The sequence below is a fragment of the Apostichopus japonicus genome, chromosome 6 (genome assembly GCF_037975245.1).
Source record: "Apostichopus japonicus isolate 1M-3 chromosome 6, ASM3797524v1, whole genome shotgun sequence".
Lineage (NCBI taxonomy): Eukaryota > Metazoa > Echinodermata > Holothuroidea > Aspidochirotida > Stichopodidae > Apostichopus > Apostichopus japonicus.
Window position 1 is genome coordinate 16,918,292 of NC_092566.1, and position 21,238 is coordinate 16,939,529.

Genomic DNA, 21,238 nt, shown 5'->3' on the forward strand with positions numbered 1-21,238 from the left:
AGATCGACCCCCATCCCCCAATGTTTTGCAAATAGCGTTTGTTGACAAATCGCAATTAGAAGTGCCATGTAGTATAAGAAAGCCCCTTGTGACAAAAATGAATTTGGGACCACTGCACAAACTTCTTTCTAGGATTAAGGATCGAGTCTTAATTGACACAACCTTGATCACAATCTTCATTTAGGGTCACCGTGTTAAGTTATTTGAGATAACTAATTCATGTATCGGTGACTTGCAGACTTCTGACACTACGATCGACATACATGTAGTGGGTCAATGCCTAACTTCATCACAATATTCAAGATATCACACACTTATGCAAAAAGCTGTAAAGTGAGAGAGAGAGAAAAAAAGAAAAAGAACATACAAGATAATGCATTTGACTTAGAGTCCTTGGGTGGACTTTTATTTAACAAAATTCATACTAACATACTTAACTTTTACAAAATCAAGTCTTTTACCAAAACCTTTTGCACATATTATCAAGAAAAGGAAACCAATGAGTGAATAAAGAGGAATGAAAAATGAAATGAAAGCTGTTCAATTTTAATTTAATACAAGAATACGAAGGAAGCTACCACTCCCAGAAATAGCAATTTGATATCACCAATGCATACCCCACCAAGTCCTCCCAAGTGACTGCATTTGATATGCTGATTTGCACGTCAAGACTTGCATTGGTCATTGAACCTTACCTAACTTAAACAATTTTACAACCAGCTTACCCAATTAAATGTCAAACACATTTTCTTTCTTTCTATCTTTTGACTAATTGTGCAATTGAAAGTTAAGCAAAATAAGCATAAACCACTAAGCAAAACATTATTGACCTTCTTGATCATAATTTTGTAGTTTCGATGATTTAATAATAAAAACAAAATGACTTTAATGTACAAGCTTTTCTCGATAGCAATTTAAGATTCAATTGCAATGTCAGAGGTTAGCATCACTAAGACTTATTTAAAGAGCAAAATATTTGTAATGAAAAAAAAAAATTCTGATTATCAAGTTTTTTTCATGGGTTCCATATAGTTTAGTGCTGTTCTAGTTAGGGTCTTGTATTTATATAAACAGTCACTACCCTGGGGCACTGCAGGACACCAAATTCATGTGCCCATGGGTGAGGGGGGCATGGGGACTTTAGGGTGTGGCCGTAATCTGTTATCTCTACTATTCTACTAGTTACTTGACAGGTCCCCATGGGGTGATGAGAGACATTTGAGATTTGCCTAGCCCAAGCCCCAAGGACAAATTGTAATGGACAAGGACAAATTAACTTGTCCTTGGGGACAAGTTTGTCCCCAAGGACAAACTTGAAATAATTTGCCTCTCTCTGTTGAAATTACTTTCAAACCAAACACAAAGCTTTAACCAGATGTTGGTAACATGTTCAAACAAAATCTTCCTTTCAAACAAAATTATTCAGTCCAAGCTCTCAGACCATTTCATGTGATTCCAACCCCAACAGGTGATAAAGTCTACCAGTATCTTAATCATTTTGGTGTCCTATACAGTATCTTAAAGATTCATGAATACCGCATTATTTATTTATATTTTATTATTAATAGCAAATTTATTGAAGAAGTGTTAGTGCTAGATAAATTCCTATGTCATAAGTCTAAAATACTTGAATAACATGCATGGTAACTCTGTGTCTGGTGGACCTTTTAATATTACAAAACACATCCTGAAATCGAATCATGATCAGACGAGCTGGTAATTTATGCTAACCGCAAAACCAAGTATACCTTCATCTGAAAAATACAGACAGAAACTATCTCAGTAACTTGATTGTAACTTGACGAGAGATGAGGAATAATCAAAATTCAGTCAAACCCTCACTTTCGTGAATATGTTTTACTACAAAGCACTTGCAAAGTTTGAGATTAGATTAGATTAATGAAATTGGGATAAATGTCAGTTACAAAGCCCCCCCCCCCCAAAAAAAAATAATAGTAAAAAGTTAATATACAAAAGACCCTGTTCATGGTGACACTTTTCAACAAAATGTTGCTACATTTTACAAAACATCTCTGAGCTTTTCTGTACTTGCCATCTTCCTGACTTAATGTTGCAAAGTAAAATGTGAAAAGGTAATTCAATCAAGAAGTATTTCAGATTTATACAGAAATAGTGCAATTCTCATTTGGTAATGATCCACATCAATATTTTATATCAAGTTGAAGAAAAACACTGGATTAACAAAGTGACAAAAATCCAAGGAAATTAGAAATTGTCTGGGAATAAGATAAAGAGTAACACAGGTTTGAGGCATTTCAGTTCTAGAGCTTAATTTCATAGTTCTGGTTAGATATATTTAGTACATGTTGAAGGTGTGCCTCTCCTTCACTGAGAAAGTATTCATTCTATCAAATTCCCCCCCCCCCCCAAAAAAAAATATTCATAGAGAGGACGGCCTGATGGAGATAATGAATCCTTAAAAAATCCTTAAAAAAATCAATAAAAAAAAATCAACAAGCTGTTTACACGATTCCATTTAGTTCAGAAAGACACATTTCTAGGCTCTATTAAACGTCGCTATGAAGGTACGGATTTGCATAGCTGACAGCATGACATCGTAAGAGGGTGCTACGACTGGAGGAGGGCTAAATTCTATAGGGAGAGAGAGAAGGCAAAAGAGAGGGAGATCAAAAAGAACATTAATATCTGTTTTTTTTTAAAAGCATAATCAGTGTACACATTTCAAGAACTGTGAAGCATCTGTATGATCATAAGGCATCTTTCTTTTCTGGCATTTGCTCACCAAATATGAGGAAATCCACTTAAAGGTCAGAGGTGAGGCTATGCTACACCAATGAAGTAAGCCACTTATTAATTAATTTTACTGCTGGTTTCCTCTTGAAGTCTGTTTATCAAAATTTCTGTTTTAAATAATATCCTATATTTATATATATATTTTTTAAAACTATCCCTTGACATTCTTACCAGGAGCAAGCTAGGGTAGCTATCAATATAGATGTTTAATGGAATATTGCCCACCTTCCCGTACCCCCGCCCACCCCCCCCCTTCCCCCTCTTGGCTCTAAATATTAAAACTCACTTTCAGGAGTAACTCCATCTTTGGTGTGCCACTGTAGTCTTGTGGCTGATTCCAGCTCTTGGTTGGCTGACAGTGTGTGCTCGTCCACTCCAGTAATATTCAATGTAGGGAAAAGACCCTGCATGGTGACAGATCAAAAAACGATTTAGTCATGTTACACAAAATGTGACAGATTCTAAACAAAAAGGGCTTTCTTAATTCGGTGGTCATTACAGAAAACATCTCAATGATGTGTATGATGTCAAAATAAATTGATAAGTGAAGTCTGGGAAAACTTCATGTTTTGCTTTTTTCAAATGAAGCAATACAATTCCAGCGACATCTGCAGTTCAAGGTATGCTACAAGTTTAGTATGTACTAAATATGCTACAAACAGAGGTCTTTACATTTCTTCACTTCTGCTTTATATTCGTCAGACACCGCTTTCAGATATTTACAGTTCAGTGATCATGTATGGCAGTATAACATATGTAGACTACAGTCAACAACGTATAAGCACTGTCACGTATATGATACAGTGATCATGTATGGCAGTATAACATATGTAGACTACAGTCAACAACGTATACACACTGTCACGTATATGATACAGTGATCATGTATGGCAGTATAACATATGTAGACTACAGTCAACAACGTATACACACTGTCACGTATATGATAGTGATCATGCATGGCAGTATAACATATGTAGACTACAGTCAACAACGTATACACACTGTCACGTATATGATACAGTGATCATGTATGGCAGTATAACATATGTAGACTACAGTCAACAACGTATACACACTGTCACGTATATGATAGTGATCATGCATGGCAGTATAACATATGTAGACTACAGTCAACAACGTATACACACTGTCACGTATATCATACAGTGATCATGACAACAGAGAAGTATATTTCATAACGAAACAGCTTTAACAGAATCATGAAGCTACAGTTATCTTTTCTTTAAGAAATTATGAAATAATGATAACACTTCCTTATAGACCCATCGGGAAAAACTTGTCATCAAATATAAATGACGACTGTCAATATCCTACATGGTGTTTTGAAAATGATATTAATTATTTGTTACTTACAATAATATTTTGTAATTGAAATCAATCTGTCCCCAATTTTTAAACAAAATCTAGTGAAGGAAGGGGTTAATGGTCTGATAATGAAGTAACATTTCTCAATGTTTAACAGACAACTTTCATGAAAATTCAATCAATTCATATATAATCAGTTCCAAATGAATGTATGGTTGACCAAAACTCATCTAAAAACAATGAATGTGATTTTTTTTTTTTTTGGGGGGGGAGGGTTTGAGGTTGGTTGACAAAACACCTCTTGATGACATTTACTAAGAAACAAGTTGGGAAGGGGGAAGGGGGGGGGTGGGGTGGTTCACCTTTAGAGATACAGTAACATTCTTGGAATATTCCGGATCATCATCCTTCTCAAACATATGCTCCAATCTGATCAGGATTTCCGTCTCCGCCCAGAGCTCCAAAGTAAGGAGATGGACGTTCCTTGGAAGATTCATGTTGATGAAGGATTTCTGGGAAAAAAAATTAATACAGAGATAAAAATAATTCAAAGTGAGACAAAAAAAAAAAAAAAAAAATGTTAACAAAAGTGCTTATTTATTGCACAAGAGCCGGAGTAGGAATTTCATTTTTTCTCCCCTAATTATAAATTTTTCCTATTTATAAATTTTTTTCCTATTTATGAAATTTCTGTGAATTTATACAGATATAAATAAGGAGAAGAATATTGCAGTTACATGGATGATATTTCCATACATTTAGCGGAAGAGCCCTGGCAGGAATGACTTCAGTGACTGCCTCTGAAGATTCTGATCGGATTGAAACATCAGGACCTCAAACAATTCATATAGAAGTATTGACTGACAAAATCACAGTGTTATCATAACTAATACCTAACTGATATAACTGCAAAGCATGGCATGCATGTCTAATCTACTAATAATAACCAAACCTTTGGTTTATGCGTTTATTCATAGTCATAAAACCCTGAAATGCAAATCAAACATCTTGTTCGACTTGTCTGTTCTCAATTTTGTGATGCAATTCTTCTTCTTCTTACCCTAAAGAGGTGTCGTATTATCAGATCATAAAATATTGTACTTTGCTTTTTTTGCGATAATAACTTCAGTTTCGAAGTTTCAGAGCTCGAATCAGACTAGGCAGTAGGCACTACAAAAATGCCATAATATCCCTGCCTTGTAAAGTTGAGGGATCAAAGAGCCTTGATTAAACACTTGACTTGGATATCAATTGTGTGCTAACGACATGGAGATTGGCTACTTTGCAAACATAACAACATGATTGAGTAGATAATAGCAGGGGACAAAAGTCATTTATTACAGAAATTAATTTCTACATCAACCCTGTTTTTCTAGAAGTCTCTTCAGCACTGCACGTAAGCATAAGACCTCATCTCTATAAATGAACCCCACAAAAGTGATTATGCATGCAACCGTGAATTTTTTTTTTTTATCCAATCCGCCAGCCCCAGCACTTCAAGATGATCGAAACTCTCATGACGAAAATGATGAAATATTACATTATATGGAAAAGTTAAAGATCAGAATTTTCTATCTGCCTTTTGTCCGTTTGTTACTCTGAAATATCCTAGCAAAGTTAGAGTAGATCCTTCACATTTAATTCCCAAATGTTGTCCTTTTTATATCATTTAGTGAATTCATTTGTTTGGTTGATTCACGACTGCTACCAATATTACATGGTTTCTTATGGCGCATTAATAGGGTTTATTCAAAACCTTGGGGCTACAGTAAAGTTTATTGTTTGATAAAATGTAACCTATTTTGAATTGCTTAAAGCTGTCAAGTTCTCAGTCCTTATCATTTCATCATCAAAATATTATTTTCCGATGCAAAAATATCATTGAAATGTTATAAAGAAAACCAAAAACCTTTTCGAACTCAATTTCACCATAGATGGCATCATTAACTCTGCTGTTGCCAGCAGCATTGCCTAACTGTATCACCGAATTTGGAAAGTGCATATCTTTGCGATACAAAACGCTATGAAAATCTGGTTTCGACCTACAGATGCAGAAAACCCCGTAGAAATTTTATAATCATCTCCAGCCTTTATTTATCAACCATGGTGGCTACTAGAATCTCCCTTCAAAAATTGTCAACGTACCATGGTATCGTACGTCTTGTTCCAACCAGACGTCTGAGAAGAAAAGAAAACCCACGGCGCCATGTAAATCTCCTCTCCGAGTTCCCGATGAATTGTGGCCGCTTGAGGTGTCTGGTTGATGAGCACTCTGTGCTTGCCTATAGCCATAAGCCCATCACCAAACTGGCCCGTCTCATTCAGTGGTTCACCTACACCTTTCCCGTCGTCATGCAGTAACCGACGATGAACCTGGGGAAGGAGGAGGAACAAGAAGAATGAGGACAAGCTTACTTTGAAAAGACTTTCTCTTTTTGTATAACCTTCCGAGTGTTTTCAACTTGTTACACTGTCGTTAGTAGCAAATTATTTTGTATTTCCATTATACATGTGGAGTGTTAGCTCAGTGGTTAACGCCGGTGCCTTCCAATCATAAGGTCCCCGGTTCGAGTCACTCCTAGATTAATGTATGTCGTCCAGTTACAGAGTTGTTGACAATTGACAATTCATAATCATGGACGTTAAATATAAATGTAAGAGACTGACTTCGGTCAGCTTGCGGCTTTGATAAGCCAATGAGGCTTCTTTGCGAGTTCCTGCTTGCAGGAGGATTTAAAATACATACATATATACATGACCGTACAAAGCGGCAAGTTTTACAGACTAGGGTTTTACAGAATAGGAAAACAATAATACAAAAAAATAAACAAATATAAACAAACAAACAAATGGAAAATGAAATTGTAAGAAAGATTTCCAGCAAATTGCAACAGTAAAAATCAATTTTAAAATCACGAATAATTGACAGACTTACCATCAATTCGACTGATCCACTCTTAAGACTGCTGCCTCCCTCTGATCTGTCGGTCATGATCGTAAATTGTTTGTTTTTATCCTAAAAATAATAGAATAAAAGGATACTTCTTCTTATCTTCCCTTAGGAAAATACAATTTTTGATAATCTTTGCAGTCCATTCCCCGAAACAATAACTTGACAACTTTTTGTAATTAAATAACATTGTGCACAAATGCACAAAGTCAATCATATTGATATAAAATATGAAATGTAGCGATCATTAATAGAGCTTTAACTTTTCTGTATATCAGCAGTTCTTATTCCAGAGATAGCACACGAGGGGTGCGAGACATGACTCCAGTGGGTACCAAGCATCAAAGAATAAATTTGACCCCATGCCTGATACACAAAGACTTTATCAACAGCTGGTAAAGGGAATTGCTTGTTTTCCTATTGCTAAAGGGTGCAAGTAGAGGAAGGTGTTAAGAAGAACTGCTGTCATGACCGTCAAGCCTGCCTATAGAAAAACAGTCCTCCTCAAATTCACTCCAGCATTAACAAGTTTGTTACTTGATAGCTTAAAGTACTGCCATTAGGATTCATCCTTGACCGCACCTACGTAATTGACCAGCCACCGTATGATTGTAAACACAAGTGCTTTATTGGCTATCACTACTTCCTTGTGTGAAGACCACTGGCTTGACCACTGAAATAGTACGCTGTGCGTTTTGTCACAAATTTGTGCAGAGGAGCGTTCAGTATGGCTAGCAGTACAATCTCAGGTAGATATTCAATCTCCCCTGTTTTTGGCCAAAAACGGGACTCGGGTGGTATTTGCTACAGACAGGGAAGATCTTAATATGCGAATTAAAATAGTAATTACGTTGATGAAGATTCTGCTATTGATTGGATAATAGTTTCCAGCTACTGGTTCTAAATCGACATACGGGTAATCCTCTCTGTGGTTTTTCCTGAAAGAAGGAAAGGGAAAGAAAAGAAGAAAAAAAAAGTGAAATCCTTTTCATACCAGTTGGTTGAGATATATCTGGTCAATTTCTTACACAATTTCATACTAAAATATTATTTTTAGTGGAAGTTCAATTAGCATGGACTAGATATTAGTTTTCAGAAAATGTATGAAAAGTGAATGTTATGAAAAATTTGCTCTTTGCATGGGACTACTACTAGTATCATGGAACAGATACTGCATGGTCTCTACAAAACAAATTCAATAAAATTATTACTCATCACCTGCAAGTAAATGCCATCAACCAATGACCAAATGGGATATAGGCAGTTATTTTATATCAATATCGAGATGAATGGACCATATTCAATATTTAATTCGCCTTTTCATGTGCTTAATGACATCAACATCGTCATTCATGGTTTTACTCACTTTTCGACTGCATTTCATTCTTCACTGAGAACTATATTCCAAACACACTAAAACTCACAATGTCATTAAAGCAAAACTCTTAACCCTGTGGTGAGCAGTGCTTGGCCTTACCATATCTGAGGGTCTATTTCCATTAGGTTCTTGTCTACATTTGTAAGAGAGAAATCTTCACAACTAAAGTAAATGAGATGTTTGGAATTGATAGGTATAAGGTGGCATACTCCTATTAGAGTCTATATCGATCCGCTTGATTGTTCTCCTTCAGGAAAAGTGCCAAAAAGCAGTTGGAGAACATCTTTTTTGACTTGTTATCAATCATAATCTAGTTTTTTGTGGCTTGCATGTTGAAGAGCATGAATGGAAGTACATGCTGTGAGAAAATTGGGTCAATTGAGGCAATTTTAGATCCCTTTAGGCCTCCCAGGAGCAGCGTAGGAAAATTGTTAACTACTGAGTGACGAGGTTTGTTTACAAGTGACGAAAACTTCCGGCACGGATAGCAAAAAATCTACATGGTCATGATACGGAAAATTGAGGGTGCCCATGAAAGGCCAACTTGCCAGCTATCGGGTGATGGGTAGCGTTTAGCAAGTGAAAACTTCTATCTAGACTAAGAGACCACATTAATTTTGTGATTTAGTGTGTAAGTCTATGCGGCTTTTTATGGGCGTATGCCTCCATAAACCACAAAGAAATATCTCTTACTGTCTCTTCATCATCTGTCTTCCGTTAGAATCGGTGTAAAAAATATCCTCCGAGTCTATGTCTGTGTCAAACTTGGTAATGATCTCTTTGCCAAGACCATCCCTGAAGAAAAGGTCAGAAAAGTTTGGAATGAATGTATGAATGAATGAATAGTTCAAATTTTTGGTAGTCAAATTTTTAAAATTTTCAAACTTTATAAATGAAATATAATAACCTGACAGTAATAATTTTCTTTGTCTTTCCTGAAAATTTTCTGAGGATCTGTTATTTTGGTTATCATCATTTTAGACACTTCCTTGACAATTACACCATCTGCAACAGTCCCGAGGTAAATTCATTTTAGAAAAAAAAAAGTATGCCAAATATTAATCCTACTTTGTGACTTTTGGAGTTTAAGACAATGACCTCTGGTACAACTACTATTAGCAAACATGAAAAAGTCGGTAAAGGATAAATTGTCAAAACCATACACAATCTTGAAAACCTGAATCAAGTCCCCACGTAACCTCCTAAGCTTCAGTGTGGTGAGATTCAACAGTTGTAACCGCCTATAATGAGGAACACTCTTTAAGGAACTAATCATCCTAGTAGCCCTCCTCTGGACCTTTTCAAGTACTTCCTTATCCTTAGCAAAATATGGGTTCCAAGCCTGCACAGCATACTCCAGATGAGGCCTAACCAACTGCTTATAAATCCTAACTTCTATGTCCTCTTTCAGAAAACTGAAGTTCCTCTTGATCATACCTAAAACCCTATTATCTCCTGTTGATGTACTAGTGTTTAGATGTAGATTAATTTCTACACAGGAAGTATAGTATTCAATGAGAGGAAAACTGCAGGGCCTTCAAAAATGCTACACAAAATTTGAACACCAAACTTATTCCCTGGAATAAAGTTAAATTATCCCAGTGAATTTTGTATTGGTTTGCTACATGTAGGTAAACGATCTTCTACTTTAAGTTTGTATCCTTTCTACCAAAAGTTGATGTTGAAAGCCTATCCGATCCAATGTCAAACCAATCAAGTAAAACAAAGAAAGGAAAGAGAAAACTAGATCAAGTCGTTGAATACTCACATGAAGGGAATCGGTCCGACAACCCACTCAAATTCTACAAAGTTCTTGGCCTTGTAGAGTCTGACAATCTGGTTCAGCCATGGTTGAAATGTTTGGTGGAACTCAATGACCTCTGATCCCTGAAAAATAATCAAGGAGAAACATAACATTATATGTACTCATGAAGTCAGCTATTAAACAATGTGAATATCATTTTAAGTAATCCCTTCATTTCTTTTGCTGAGTGTTACAAGATGAAGAAACAGTGCACTAATTAGTGTCCCTTTGAGAGCTGCATGTTTTGCTTATTTCACAAATGAAAGTCTGAATTAGCAATCTTTTTCATGTGCTTGAGTTTTAACAAGTGGTTTATCAGCTTTTGGAAGATTTATTGACCATGTATTAATCTTTGTCAATATTGTGAATAGCAAAAAGTTTTTTCAATTGTTTCTTTTGCAATTTTGTTTCCCCATGATGAATACACAGAGAACCACTTTCCCCCAACCTTTTTGCATCTCTAAATGTGTTACTCATTTTGAAACTTGAGTGTCTGAAAAAGCATTTTTCGTCATCAAGGTGCTTTGGATTTAATTGAGTAATCTTCAACTTTTAAAAGACCAATAAATCCGGTAAGGGCTTTTCCTTTCCAAGTTTCGGAATCTGTAACAAGCCATGTAACAGTTAATGTTGAGAACAGCATGAGAGAACAAAGATATTAAGATAATGATACACCAGCATGAAAGAATTCTTAAGAACATATTATCGCTGGTTCCCAGAGGTCACTATCCACAATTTTTTTTACTCTTTTCCAATGTCAACTAATTTGAGTTTTCCATTATTCATTTACTTATACAACTATACATCAAAAGCCAAATTTCTCACAAAATCCCTTCCCCTGCCACTTTCTGGAGTGTATCGAAAGAAACTGGGCCATGATCCTTGGTTTACATGGTATGCAAGGTACCTTTGGCTTCTGACTGGCGCCCCCAGCAAAGAAATGGCTGTAAAGGGATCACCATCAACTAAAGGGCTGGGTAGTCCAGTTGGTACAGCGTTGGATTTGTAAACCGGGAGGTAACTTTTTCAAATTCAGTTCTACCCATATTTTTTTCTTGCTCTTTTGCAAAAATAATTTCCCCGACAGAGTTGTTCAACCGTTTGCTTGGAGCGTTAAAGAGGATAAATGCTTTGTCGTCTTATAAAAGTTATGTTTAATGTCTACAGACGAGACATTCACCTTGACAACTTTGCCTGAGACTGATTTGCCGTTAAACAGGTCCATAGGAGTGGATGAGTTTGGTCTGAATATGTACGCTCCAGAGGCCTGCCCAGATTCGTGGTTACCCGCACTGCCATTGTACCAATAGAAAGACTGTTTGACGTTGACCGTTACATTGGAATCCATATTAGTCATAGACTTGAGGAGTCCAGTACTGTCAAAAGTCACCTTGATCACCTTCCAAGAACAAAGAGAAACAGAAAACTAATCAATACAACTTATTAGGTATATCAAAGGTTGATGTATTAATTCTAGCTACAACTGTTGGTGTTACAATTGGCTTAACCTGTGCTATAGCCAAGTGGATCAAGGCAGTGGCATTTGAAGCAATGAGGCTAAGCAATTAGGTGGTTTGGGGTTCAATTCCCAGCCGGGTTATATAGTAAAGTGGGTTTTTCATCCAAGAGCAATCTATGGTTTCCATATCTGAAATTCCCATCTAAATTGAAAAAGATTCCAAATTTGAGTTAAAATGTTGAGCTGGGAGCCATCTGACATAAAAAGTTGTAATCCATCATCAATTGCGGGCTTCTCCCACATTCGTGGTAGCTTATTAAACGTCCTAAACATAACTGCCTGCCTGTCTGATTGCATACCAGTAGTAACGGTCTAAATTTGATCGTAACACTATGATACAAGGCACACATGCACTATAAGGCACAACACTACACTACACTACACAACACATTGAACACAACACAACACAAGGCACAACAAAACACACAACAATGCACAACACTACACAACACACTACACAAGGCACAACACTACACAAGGCATAACACTACACAACACAAGGCACAACACTACCCAACACAAGGCACAACACTACATAACATACTACAAGGCACAACACTACCCAACACACTACAAGGCACAACACTACACAAGGCACAACACTACCCAACACACTACAAGGCACAACACTACACAAGGCACAACACTACACAACACAAGGCACAACACTACATAACATACTACAAGGCACAACACTACCCAACACACTACAAGGCACAACACTACACAAGGCACAACACTACCCAACACACTACAAGGCACAACACTACACAACACACTACACAAGGCACAACACTACACAAGGCACAACACTACATAACACTACAAGGCACAACACTACACAACACAAGGCACAACACTACATAACACACTACAAGGCACAACACTACACAAGGCATAACACTACACAAGGCACAACACTACCCAACACAAGGCACAACACTACACAACACAAGGCACAACACTACCCAACACACTACAAGGCACAACACTACACAAGGCACAACACTACACAAGGCACAACACTACCCAACACAAGGCACAACACTACATAACATACTACAAGGCACAACACTACCCAACACACTACAAGGCACAACACTACACAAGGCACAACACTACCCAACACACTACAAGGCACAACACTACACAACACAAGGCACAACACTACCCAACACACTACAAGGCACAACACTACACAAGGCACAACACTAAACAACACTACACAAGGCACAACACTACCCAACACAAGGCACAACACTACATAACATACTACAAGGCACAACACTACCCAACACACTACAAGGCACAACACTACACAAGGCACAACACTACCCAACACACTACAAGGCACAACACTACCCAACACACTACAAGGCACAACACTACACAAGGCACAACACTACCCAACACACTACAAGGCACAACACTACATAACATACTACAAGGCACAACACTACACAAGGCACAACACTATATAACACTACAAGGCACAACACTACACAACACAAGGCACAACACTACACAAGGCACAACACTACCCAACACACTACAAGGCACAACACTACACAACACAAGGCACAACACTACATAACACACTACAAGGCACAACACTACACAAGGCATAACACTACACAAGGCACAACACTACCCAACACAAGGCACAACACTACACAACACAAGGCACAACACTACCCAACACACTACAAGGCACAACACTACACAAGGCACAACACTACACAAGGCACAACACTACCCAACACAAGGCACAACACTACATAACATACTACAAGGCACAACACTACCCAACACACTACAAGGCACAACACTACACAAGGCACAACACTACCCAACACACTACAAGGCACAACACTACACAACACAAGGCACAACACTACCCAACACACTACAAGGCACAACACTACACAAGGCACAACACTAAACAACACTACACAAGGCACAACACTACCCAACACAAGGCACAACACTACATAACATACTACAAGGCACAACACTACCCAACACACTACAAGGCACAACACTACACAAGGCACAACACTACCCAACACACTACAAGGCACAACACTACCCAACACACTACAAGGCACAACACTACACAAGGCACAACACTACCCAACACACTACAAGGCACAACACTACATAACATACTACAAGGCACAACACTACACAAGGCACAACACTATATAACACTACAAGGCACAACACTACACAACACAAGGCACAACACTACACAAGGCACAACACTACCCAACACACTACAAGGCACAACACTACACAACACAAGGCACAACACAACACACTACAAGGCATAACACTTCACAACACAAGGCACAACACTACATAACATACTACAAGGCACAACACTACACAACACACTACAAGGCACAACACTACACAAGGCACAACAATACACAACACAACACTACTTAACACACTACAAGGCATAACACTACACACTACAAGGCACAACACTACACAACACACTGCAAGGCACAACACTACACAACACAACACACTAAAAGGCACAAGGCATACAAGGCACATCCCTTATAGTAATAATAGGCCGAGAAGGTACCAGCATATCTGAATACAATTGAAATTTGTTTCTTTAATGCTGTGTGTAGTAGTCAAATATCTAAGTCAGCATTATTGGCACCATTTAAAATTTGAAAAGCAACAGTTCTATGTCACTTCGTTCGACTAAGACAGAAATAAATAACTGACCAATCAAACAAGAGATATATTTCTAAAATAGAAAAACAATGAAGCATTTCAGATTGGAATGGAACGTTGTAGTCATATTCAAAATGGTAAAAATTTTGCTCCAATCTTAGTACCAGAAAAGTGTTCCATATAATTTTTATCTTCTTCCTCTGTTTATTTATTTATCAATTACATTTATCTATTTTCTACTTTAAGGCATTCCCAGTCTCTTGCATCCACACTACACACACAGAACACAGACAGCATTCTAGACTCTAAACCCACAAGATGATTCCTTCCTGCTCCTGAAATACAAATAATATATAATATATTCGCTATTTAATAAGCTATAAATTGCTGTCAGAACTAGAGGACACCTACATCAGTGGAAATGACTGTATCTGAATCTGCCGGTGCTGGAACAGCTTTGACGTTATTGCTTAGTGCTTGAGGTCTGACGCGCTTCAGAGCTGGAGGTGAAAGAATGGAAAAAGATAGATATATTATAATGTATACTGCTTTCTACATATATCTCGGAAAAGTCTTGTCTGAGGACTTACATGGATTGTGCTATAAAAATCTAAGTCTATTCCTCTCCTATGAGTGTTCTTTAAATACCTTACTAATCTATGTGATAAAGTAAGGTGGCCTGGCGTTTTGATCCTAGCAGGATCTTCTTCAGAGGCTAAAACAAAAATAAGGCCTTTGAAGAAGATCCTGCTAGGATCAAAACGTCAGGCCAACTTACTTTTACACATTCTCAGGCTCTCTAGTGGATAAGCATGTTTGATAACAGTTTTATTTTATTTTGACCTTACTAATCTATTCCATTTTTTATCTACTATGTAGCTTTGTGAAGCATGATTTGAGAATGGAACCATCTACATACTTGACAGATTCACAGGGGGGTGATCCGAGGTGGTTCCCCCTCTCTACCTTCCCGTGCCCAACACTCCCTTCGACACTTTGATATGGAATTATTCAACATAATTTTGATAATTACATGAATATAGTGGATAGAATTCTACCATGTATGCTACACACGCATTTCTAAATGTCTACCGCTGTTTTTCTTCTGACAAAGCTATTTCGGTATTAATTTTGGTATCTACTGAGTTGCCACTTGGGATCCAACCACTCCACCCCTCTCCCCTCCTCACCCCACCCCTCCCACCTCCCCTCAAACTGATGAGCTGCAACTGATTCAAATATAATAGTTAATGTTGTACAGGCAACACAAAACTTGGAACTAAAGCTAAGAGGATTCTATCAGATATGAAAAAACAAATATTTTGGTGTTAGTATCTCTAAGTAGGTACAAAATGAGAACTGTATTACTTTTCAGAAATAAACATACCTTGTTTAGCAGAAGTTACTTGATAAGTTGCAAACCCCAAAGCAGGGACATGGGCAAAGAAGAAGAGATCATTCTTAGCAGAGCCCCTGTCTCTTCTTACTCTTTGAACAGCATCAGATACAGCTTGAACCTACGTCGGAGGAGAAAAAAAACCCAACAGACGTCATCATCATCGTCAAAAATTCGCATATTCAAAACATACATACATACTAACACGCATATTAGACACTTATATAGCGCTGCTACATTGAGATCATAGCGCTTTGACAACTTAGCCTTGGTCATTGGTAACTTGTCACACCTACACACCAAAGTGTGCACAATTCAATCAATCTTTCCTGGGGCACCACAGTGCACCACAACCACATGTCCCCCGGGGGACTTCCCATAGGGTGCAGCCACAAACCGGCGCACGCAACTATATTTACAAGTAACCTCGCAAGTCCCTATTTATACACCTGAGTGAAGAGAGGCAATGGAGATAAAGTGCCTTGCCCAAGGACATAACGCAATGATCTGGCCAGGGCTCGAACCTGTAATCCTTAGATCACAAGTCCACTGCCTTAACCACTTGACCACAACCCCCCCTGACAATACATCGTTACAGCAATCACCATCAGGGTTAAGGGTCCGGCAGTTCATTCCAACAACACAGTAGTAGACTTTTTAATATAAATCTAAAGATCTGGTTTAAGAATCCCTATTAAAGTAAACTGCCGAGATCTGCTTCTGTGCTATTATTTTCTAGATTTTTTTTTCGAGGTAGATATTAAAACAAAACGAAAAAAAGAAGTAAGATACCTGATTAGTGACTGAAGATCCATCCGGCCCGGCCACATGATAGCTGGCTCCATTGACAGGAATCTTAACGTAGGTCGACACATTCCGTCCAATGGGGTTATACAAAATCACAGCGAACTGCAAAAGGAATGATGTAAGGCTTTCAAATAAATTGCAAATGTTTAAATCATTCTCTTCCTAATATGAATGTGAAAGGCTTTTGCAAAGGTGTTTATAGCTATGATGGATAATGATGATGATGATCTGAATTATTTTGCAAAAATTGGATGCAAGTAGCACCAACATAATAGCCCTCCCCTCTCCTCCACCATCTACTACTGCAGTGAATGGGAGGGAATGAAACATTTGTAACACTTACACTACCGATTTCAGGGGGGAACAACTATCCTGAATATGGGCAGCGGAGAGAGGATGAGGTTTGACTTCAAGGAAAGGCAAGAGGGTAGAACAATGTGAGCAACATGATGGCAAATCTATTAGGAACAGACTACACCCTCTGTTGAAAAAGACATAAGTGTCCAGAATAGGGAAAATGGTCTTTAAAAACAACACAACACAACACAGCACATCCGTTCTTTTTTTTCTCTTCTTATTTTAACAGAGATCTGATAGTTAAGAATGCAATCCCCATCCACCAAAAAGATGACGTTCTCTTACCGAATCGGCATTCTCCGTTGCAGGACACATACTGATGTTAAGATAGTTACAGAACTGGGTCTTTGGTCCTTCGGTGCTTGAGTTCTTAGCCATCAACTGACCGACAGCGAGTCCGACCAGTTTCTACGATCCAAACAGTACACAGAAATGACAAAATATGCCACCTTCTAAGTCTGATGCAAAATCCAATTCACTATAAACAAAGACTAAAATTTAACGTTTCAAAAGCTGAAAAAGTCCCTTTAAAACAATCTATACTCAAAGAATTTGGCATGATTTCCGTACCTTACTTAAGTTCTTTATTACTGCAAATTTACAGCAAATATAATTGCCCTGCTCTCAAAAGTCTGTACAGTAACTGAAGTGTGTTTTTATTCAGGGAAATGCCAGCAAGAACTTGAGTTTAGCCAGACCTTCTTGATTTAAGAACTGGCATTGGTTTAGCTAGTGATTGAAAATGTGAAATTTTAGGTCATAATGATGATGATCATACTAATAATAGAAATACTAACAATAGTAATACTAATAATAATAATAATAATAATAGTAGTAGTAGTAGTAGTAATAATAATGATAATAATAATATTACTCATAATATTATTACCAGGGTGACACATTATTTACGGCATTATTTTGAGTAATACTTTGGTGGATTCACTTAAACATTTGTGAGAAAATTCAAAAAGTTACTTTTCAGACTTTACCTGACATTTCTCATTGCCGATATGAAGTCTCTTTGTGTAGTCATCATTCACGTGCTGCTTGGCTGTGCCACTGATGAGGAATGAAAGAGGAGGTAAAAATAAATATAAAAATAAAAATGAGAGTCAAATAACTCTCTCTTGCATTTCAACGGAAGGTGCTGTCATATAGCTCTTTAATGTGCACAATCTGTACTGTTAGGGGTTAAAAATATCTGCATCTACGTGTTAACACGATTGCCTGGAAGCGCTCACAGGCAAGCGAGCATGCAGTGTGAACAAGTTTACAGACATACAGACTAGCTGAGTGATTGACTAGTTCAAGGTTCCACTGCAGTGCAGCCTCGCCGAACGAAGACACATGTTTTAGAGAAAGTTACACAAGTTGACGTCACAAAAATAAGTAGGTTGGCATGCAACCTTTGGAGGCATGCTTCAATAGATCTGTTCTTTCATAAGTAAGAATGTATTTTGTATGTTCTACTAGTTATCATGGTGATACTAGCATGGTGCTGCCATGCTAATATAGGTGTCACAGCTCGTCAAGTTTTGCCCAATCAGATATGACAGGACCCAATGTTTTGCCTACCATTGGAGAGCCCTACTTTAATACGGAGCATAACAAAACCAAACTGGATCAATACTTAGACAAAGATATAATTAAACTGAGGCACGAAAGCATATTTTAGCTACGAATGGTAAAAACACAACATTTGAAAAGAAGGAAGGTGGACATATTTCCACATCTGAAGGAAGAATGTACTGAATGTACAAAAGACAATTCAAAGAAGCTAAGGGTGCAATATGATTACCTATTGAACAGAAGCTGTAGGCAAGAAACCTGAGCTCACCCCTCATCCCCCCAAAAAGGGAAGGGGAGGGCAAAGCCTCCCCCCGACACCTTCCCCAGGCCACAAAATCCTCCACTGGGGGGTTGCCAAGAAGATGAAGGTCAAAATTAGGGTCACCAAACACAAAAGTTTGAGTACCGGGGGTTCTAAAAGTTATGAGCTTTTGTAAAGTTCTCTTGTTTTAGTGTTAAAAGACTTACGTGATAGAGTCATGGTGCTGACTGACACCCATATACTCCTCTGAAAGTAAAACAAATAGAGAATTATTATATAGAGAATTATTATACAAAATAGAGAATTAAAAAATCACTTCTTGACAAGTGTTTTTCAAAAGCAGTAGCCTGTCGGGCTATTTTGTCCTAAGATTGTGGCAGCCCGATAACATATTGAGAAGCCTGTAACATTTTGTTAACATTGTTGTATCTTTGTTGGCTTTGGGTTAAGAACTGAAATTTTATCACCAAAGATGCAAATCAAATCTCTTCAGATATGAAACATCTGTTGTGACATGAAACACTACAACCAGAAAAAACAATAATAACAACAAGAAAACAACAATTACAACAACAATAAAAACGCAGCTTTTTATAATGCTTTGAAATTCTGTAAAACAAAAATCAGCCATTCAAAGAATGACAATAGACTGACAATAGAGTGTCATGACAATAGAGTGACATCACAATAGAATGACATGACAATAGCCAAATGACAATAGAAAGAATGAAAATAGAAAGAATGAGAATAAGAGGATAGACTCACTAAGAGTTTCTACTTCAGCTTCTGGATCTTTACTACTCTGGCTTCCAGCTAATACCTCCAACTGTTTGCAAACCTAATTCGAACAGACCAGCAATCATTTTAAAACAATAAAATATAAAAGCAATACAATGATACAGACAAATGGCTGTCTGTATAAATTCAAATAATGCAAATTGGTTGTAATTTGTCTCTCCAGTCAATGACTGTAATACATTTCACTGCTAACTTTGTTGCGGCCTATTAAACAGGCTTGGTCAAGGTAGAATTGCTACAAAATATTGCAGGTCTAGGGCAAACAGTTAATAAACAAAATTGTCTTCATGAAATAAGCAACTAATCTCAAAATTATATTACAAGCTATTTAGTTTTAGTTTATTTTTCTATGTATTCTCTATTGCTTAAAACGATATTCCATATATTTGGACAAAATCAAATATGAGCTTAAATGTTTGGTTTGATAGCCAAAGCAACTTAAACACAGGTACATTGTGTTTTATCAACAGAACTCAAGATGTTTCAATCAAAGTGATGGTTTTAACACTTATAGACAAATGACCAAATAGAACTTGACACTATGAAACATAAAGCTTGCCAAGCTAGAAGCTTTATCGGCATGCAATATTTTTCTTACCTGTAAGAGGTTATTAGATCTTCTTTCATTGCCCTTGAATGCGACACGGCTGACGAAGTATCCCGACCAATCAGAATGCGGGGAATCAGCATACGGGAAGAAATCCTGCTCCTTGGTGGTCCAGGTCTTGTTGGCTTTATTCAGGTTGTAAGTGTAACAGGATGGCGTAGAGTAAAGTGTGTAAATATTTGTATCTCTTTCCTAAAAAAGAGCAAGATTTGAAAATGATTGATAGATTTATTTTTGATTGGATCCCACCGTTTAGCCTATTATAGTGCTTTAATCAATCACTTTTCCACAGTATCTTTCCTTTAAAGGGAATTGCTGTTCTATCAAGATAGTCCTTGAAAAACCATTTGCGTGGGATCAAAACACTGAGATACATTTGACAGTGAAACCAAGGGGAATGGGTGGCCGAGCATATTGGCAGAACAAGCCTTGAGCCACGACACAATTAAATCAACAACAGCTTACCTTTGCATTTACATATTTCATCAGCTTGTCGAGGTTCTTGTACCAGGCGTTTGCATTCTCATATTGGAAGTCTGACCCCATGGTCAACATGATATGGTTGGTCTGGAATGCTAGAGACTGAAGGGTCACCCACTTGACGAACGCATCCACACGCTCGTCCACATTGTAATCAAACAGATTTTTGTCGTCCTAGATGATAATAAAAAATATATCTATAAATTACTGGTTTATTGATATCATTGGAAATGGGTTGCATAATACATTAAAAGAGTTAGTGAGCAAATGTACCTTTTCGATTCACAAGCTAACATACAGTGCCGTTGTATCATAATATGACAATGAAAATCCACAACGACCTGGGGCTGGCTGCAGCATCCTGCAGCCAGGCTGCATAAGATGAAATTTTCCACACAATAGGCACTACAATTCAACACAATAGTTTCTATTGTTCTGCAGTAATAAATTCTATTGTTTGATATTGATGCAGCCTGGCTGCAAGGCATAAGGTGAAATATTTCACACAATCTA

At 37.5% G+C, this 21,238-nt stretch overlaps 1 protein-coding gene across 4 annotated transcripts in view; it reads right to left on the minus strand.

Annotated features, from left to right (window-relative positions):
- Window positions 1-374: 374 nt before the first annotated feature.
- Window positions 375-21,238, minus strand: part of LOC139969128 (lysosomal alpha-mannosidase-like) — a 29,688-nt gene continuing 8,824 nt past the window's right edge. For all 4 annotated transcript variants that reach the window (XM_071973945.1, XM_071973946.1, XM_071973944.1 and 1 more), the window contains exons 6-23: window positions 20,711-20,899; window positions 20,237-20,437; window positions 19,606-19,678; window positions 19,047-19,086; window positions 17,999-18,068; window positions 17,295-17,417; window positions 16,638-16,754; window positions 15,837-15,966; window positions 14,861-14,949; window positions 11,417-11,635; window positions 10,201-10,319; window positions 9,126-9,227; window positions 7,905-7,992; window positions 7,040-7,120; window positions 6,250-6,477; window positions 4,467-4,616; window positions 3,062-3,179; window positions 375-2,613 (exon numbers count right to left, since the gene is read on the minus strand). In XM_071973945.1, coding sequence (XP_071830046.1) covers window positions 2,519-2,613; window positions 3,062-3,179; window positions 4,467-4,616; window positions 6,250-6,477; window positions 7,040-7,120; window positions 7,905-7,992; window positions 9,126-9,227; window positions 10,201-10,319; window positions 11,417-11,635; window positions 14,861-14,949; window positions 15,837-15,966; window positions 16,638-16,754; window positions 17,295-17,417; window positions 17,999-18,068; window positions 19,047-19,086; window positions 19,606-19,678; window positions 20,237-20,437; window positions 20,711-20,899 — 2,232 coding nt within the window. In that variant the 3' untranslated portion in view covers window positions 375-2,518. The remainder of the gene's footprint in view (window positions 2,614-3,061; window positions 3,180-4,466; window positions 4,617-6,249; window positions 6,478-7,039; window positions 7,121-7,904; window positions 7,993-9,125; window positions 9,228-10,200; window positions 10,320-11,416; window positions 11,636-14,860; window positions 14,950-15,836; window positions 15,967-16,637; window positions 16,755-17,294; window positions 17,418-17,998; window positions 18,069-19,046; window positions 19,087-19,605; window positions 19,679-20,236; window positions 20,438-20,710; window positions 20,900-21,238) is intronic.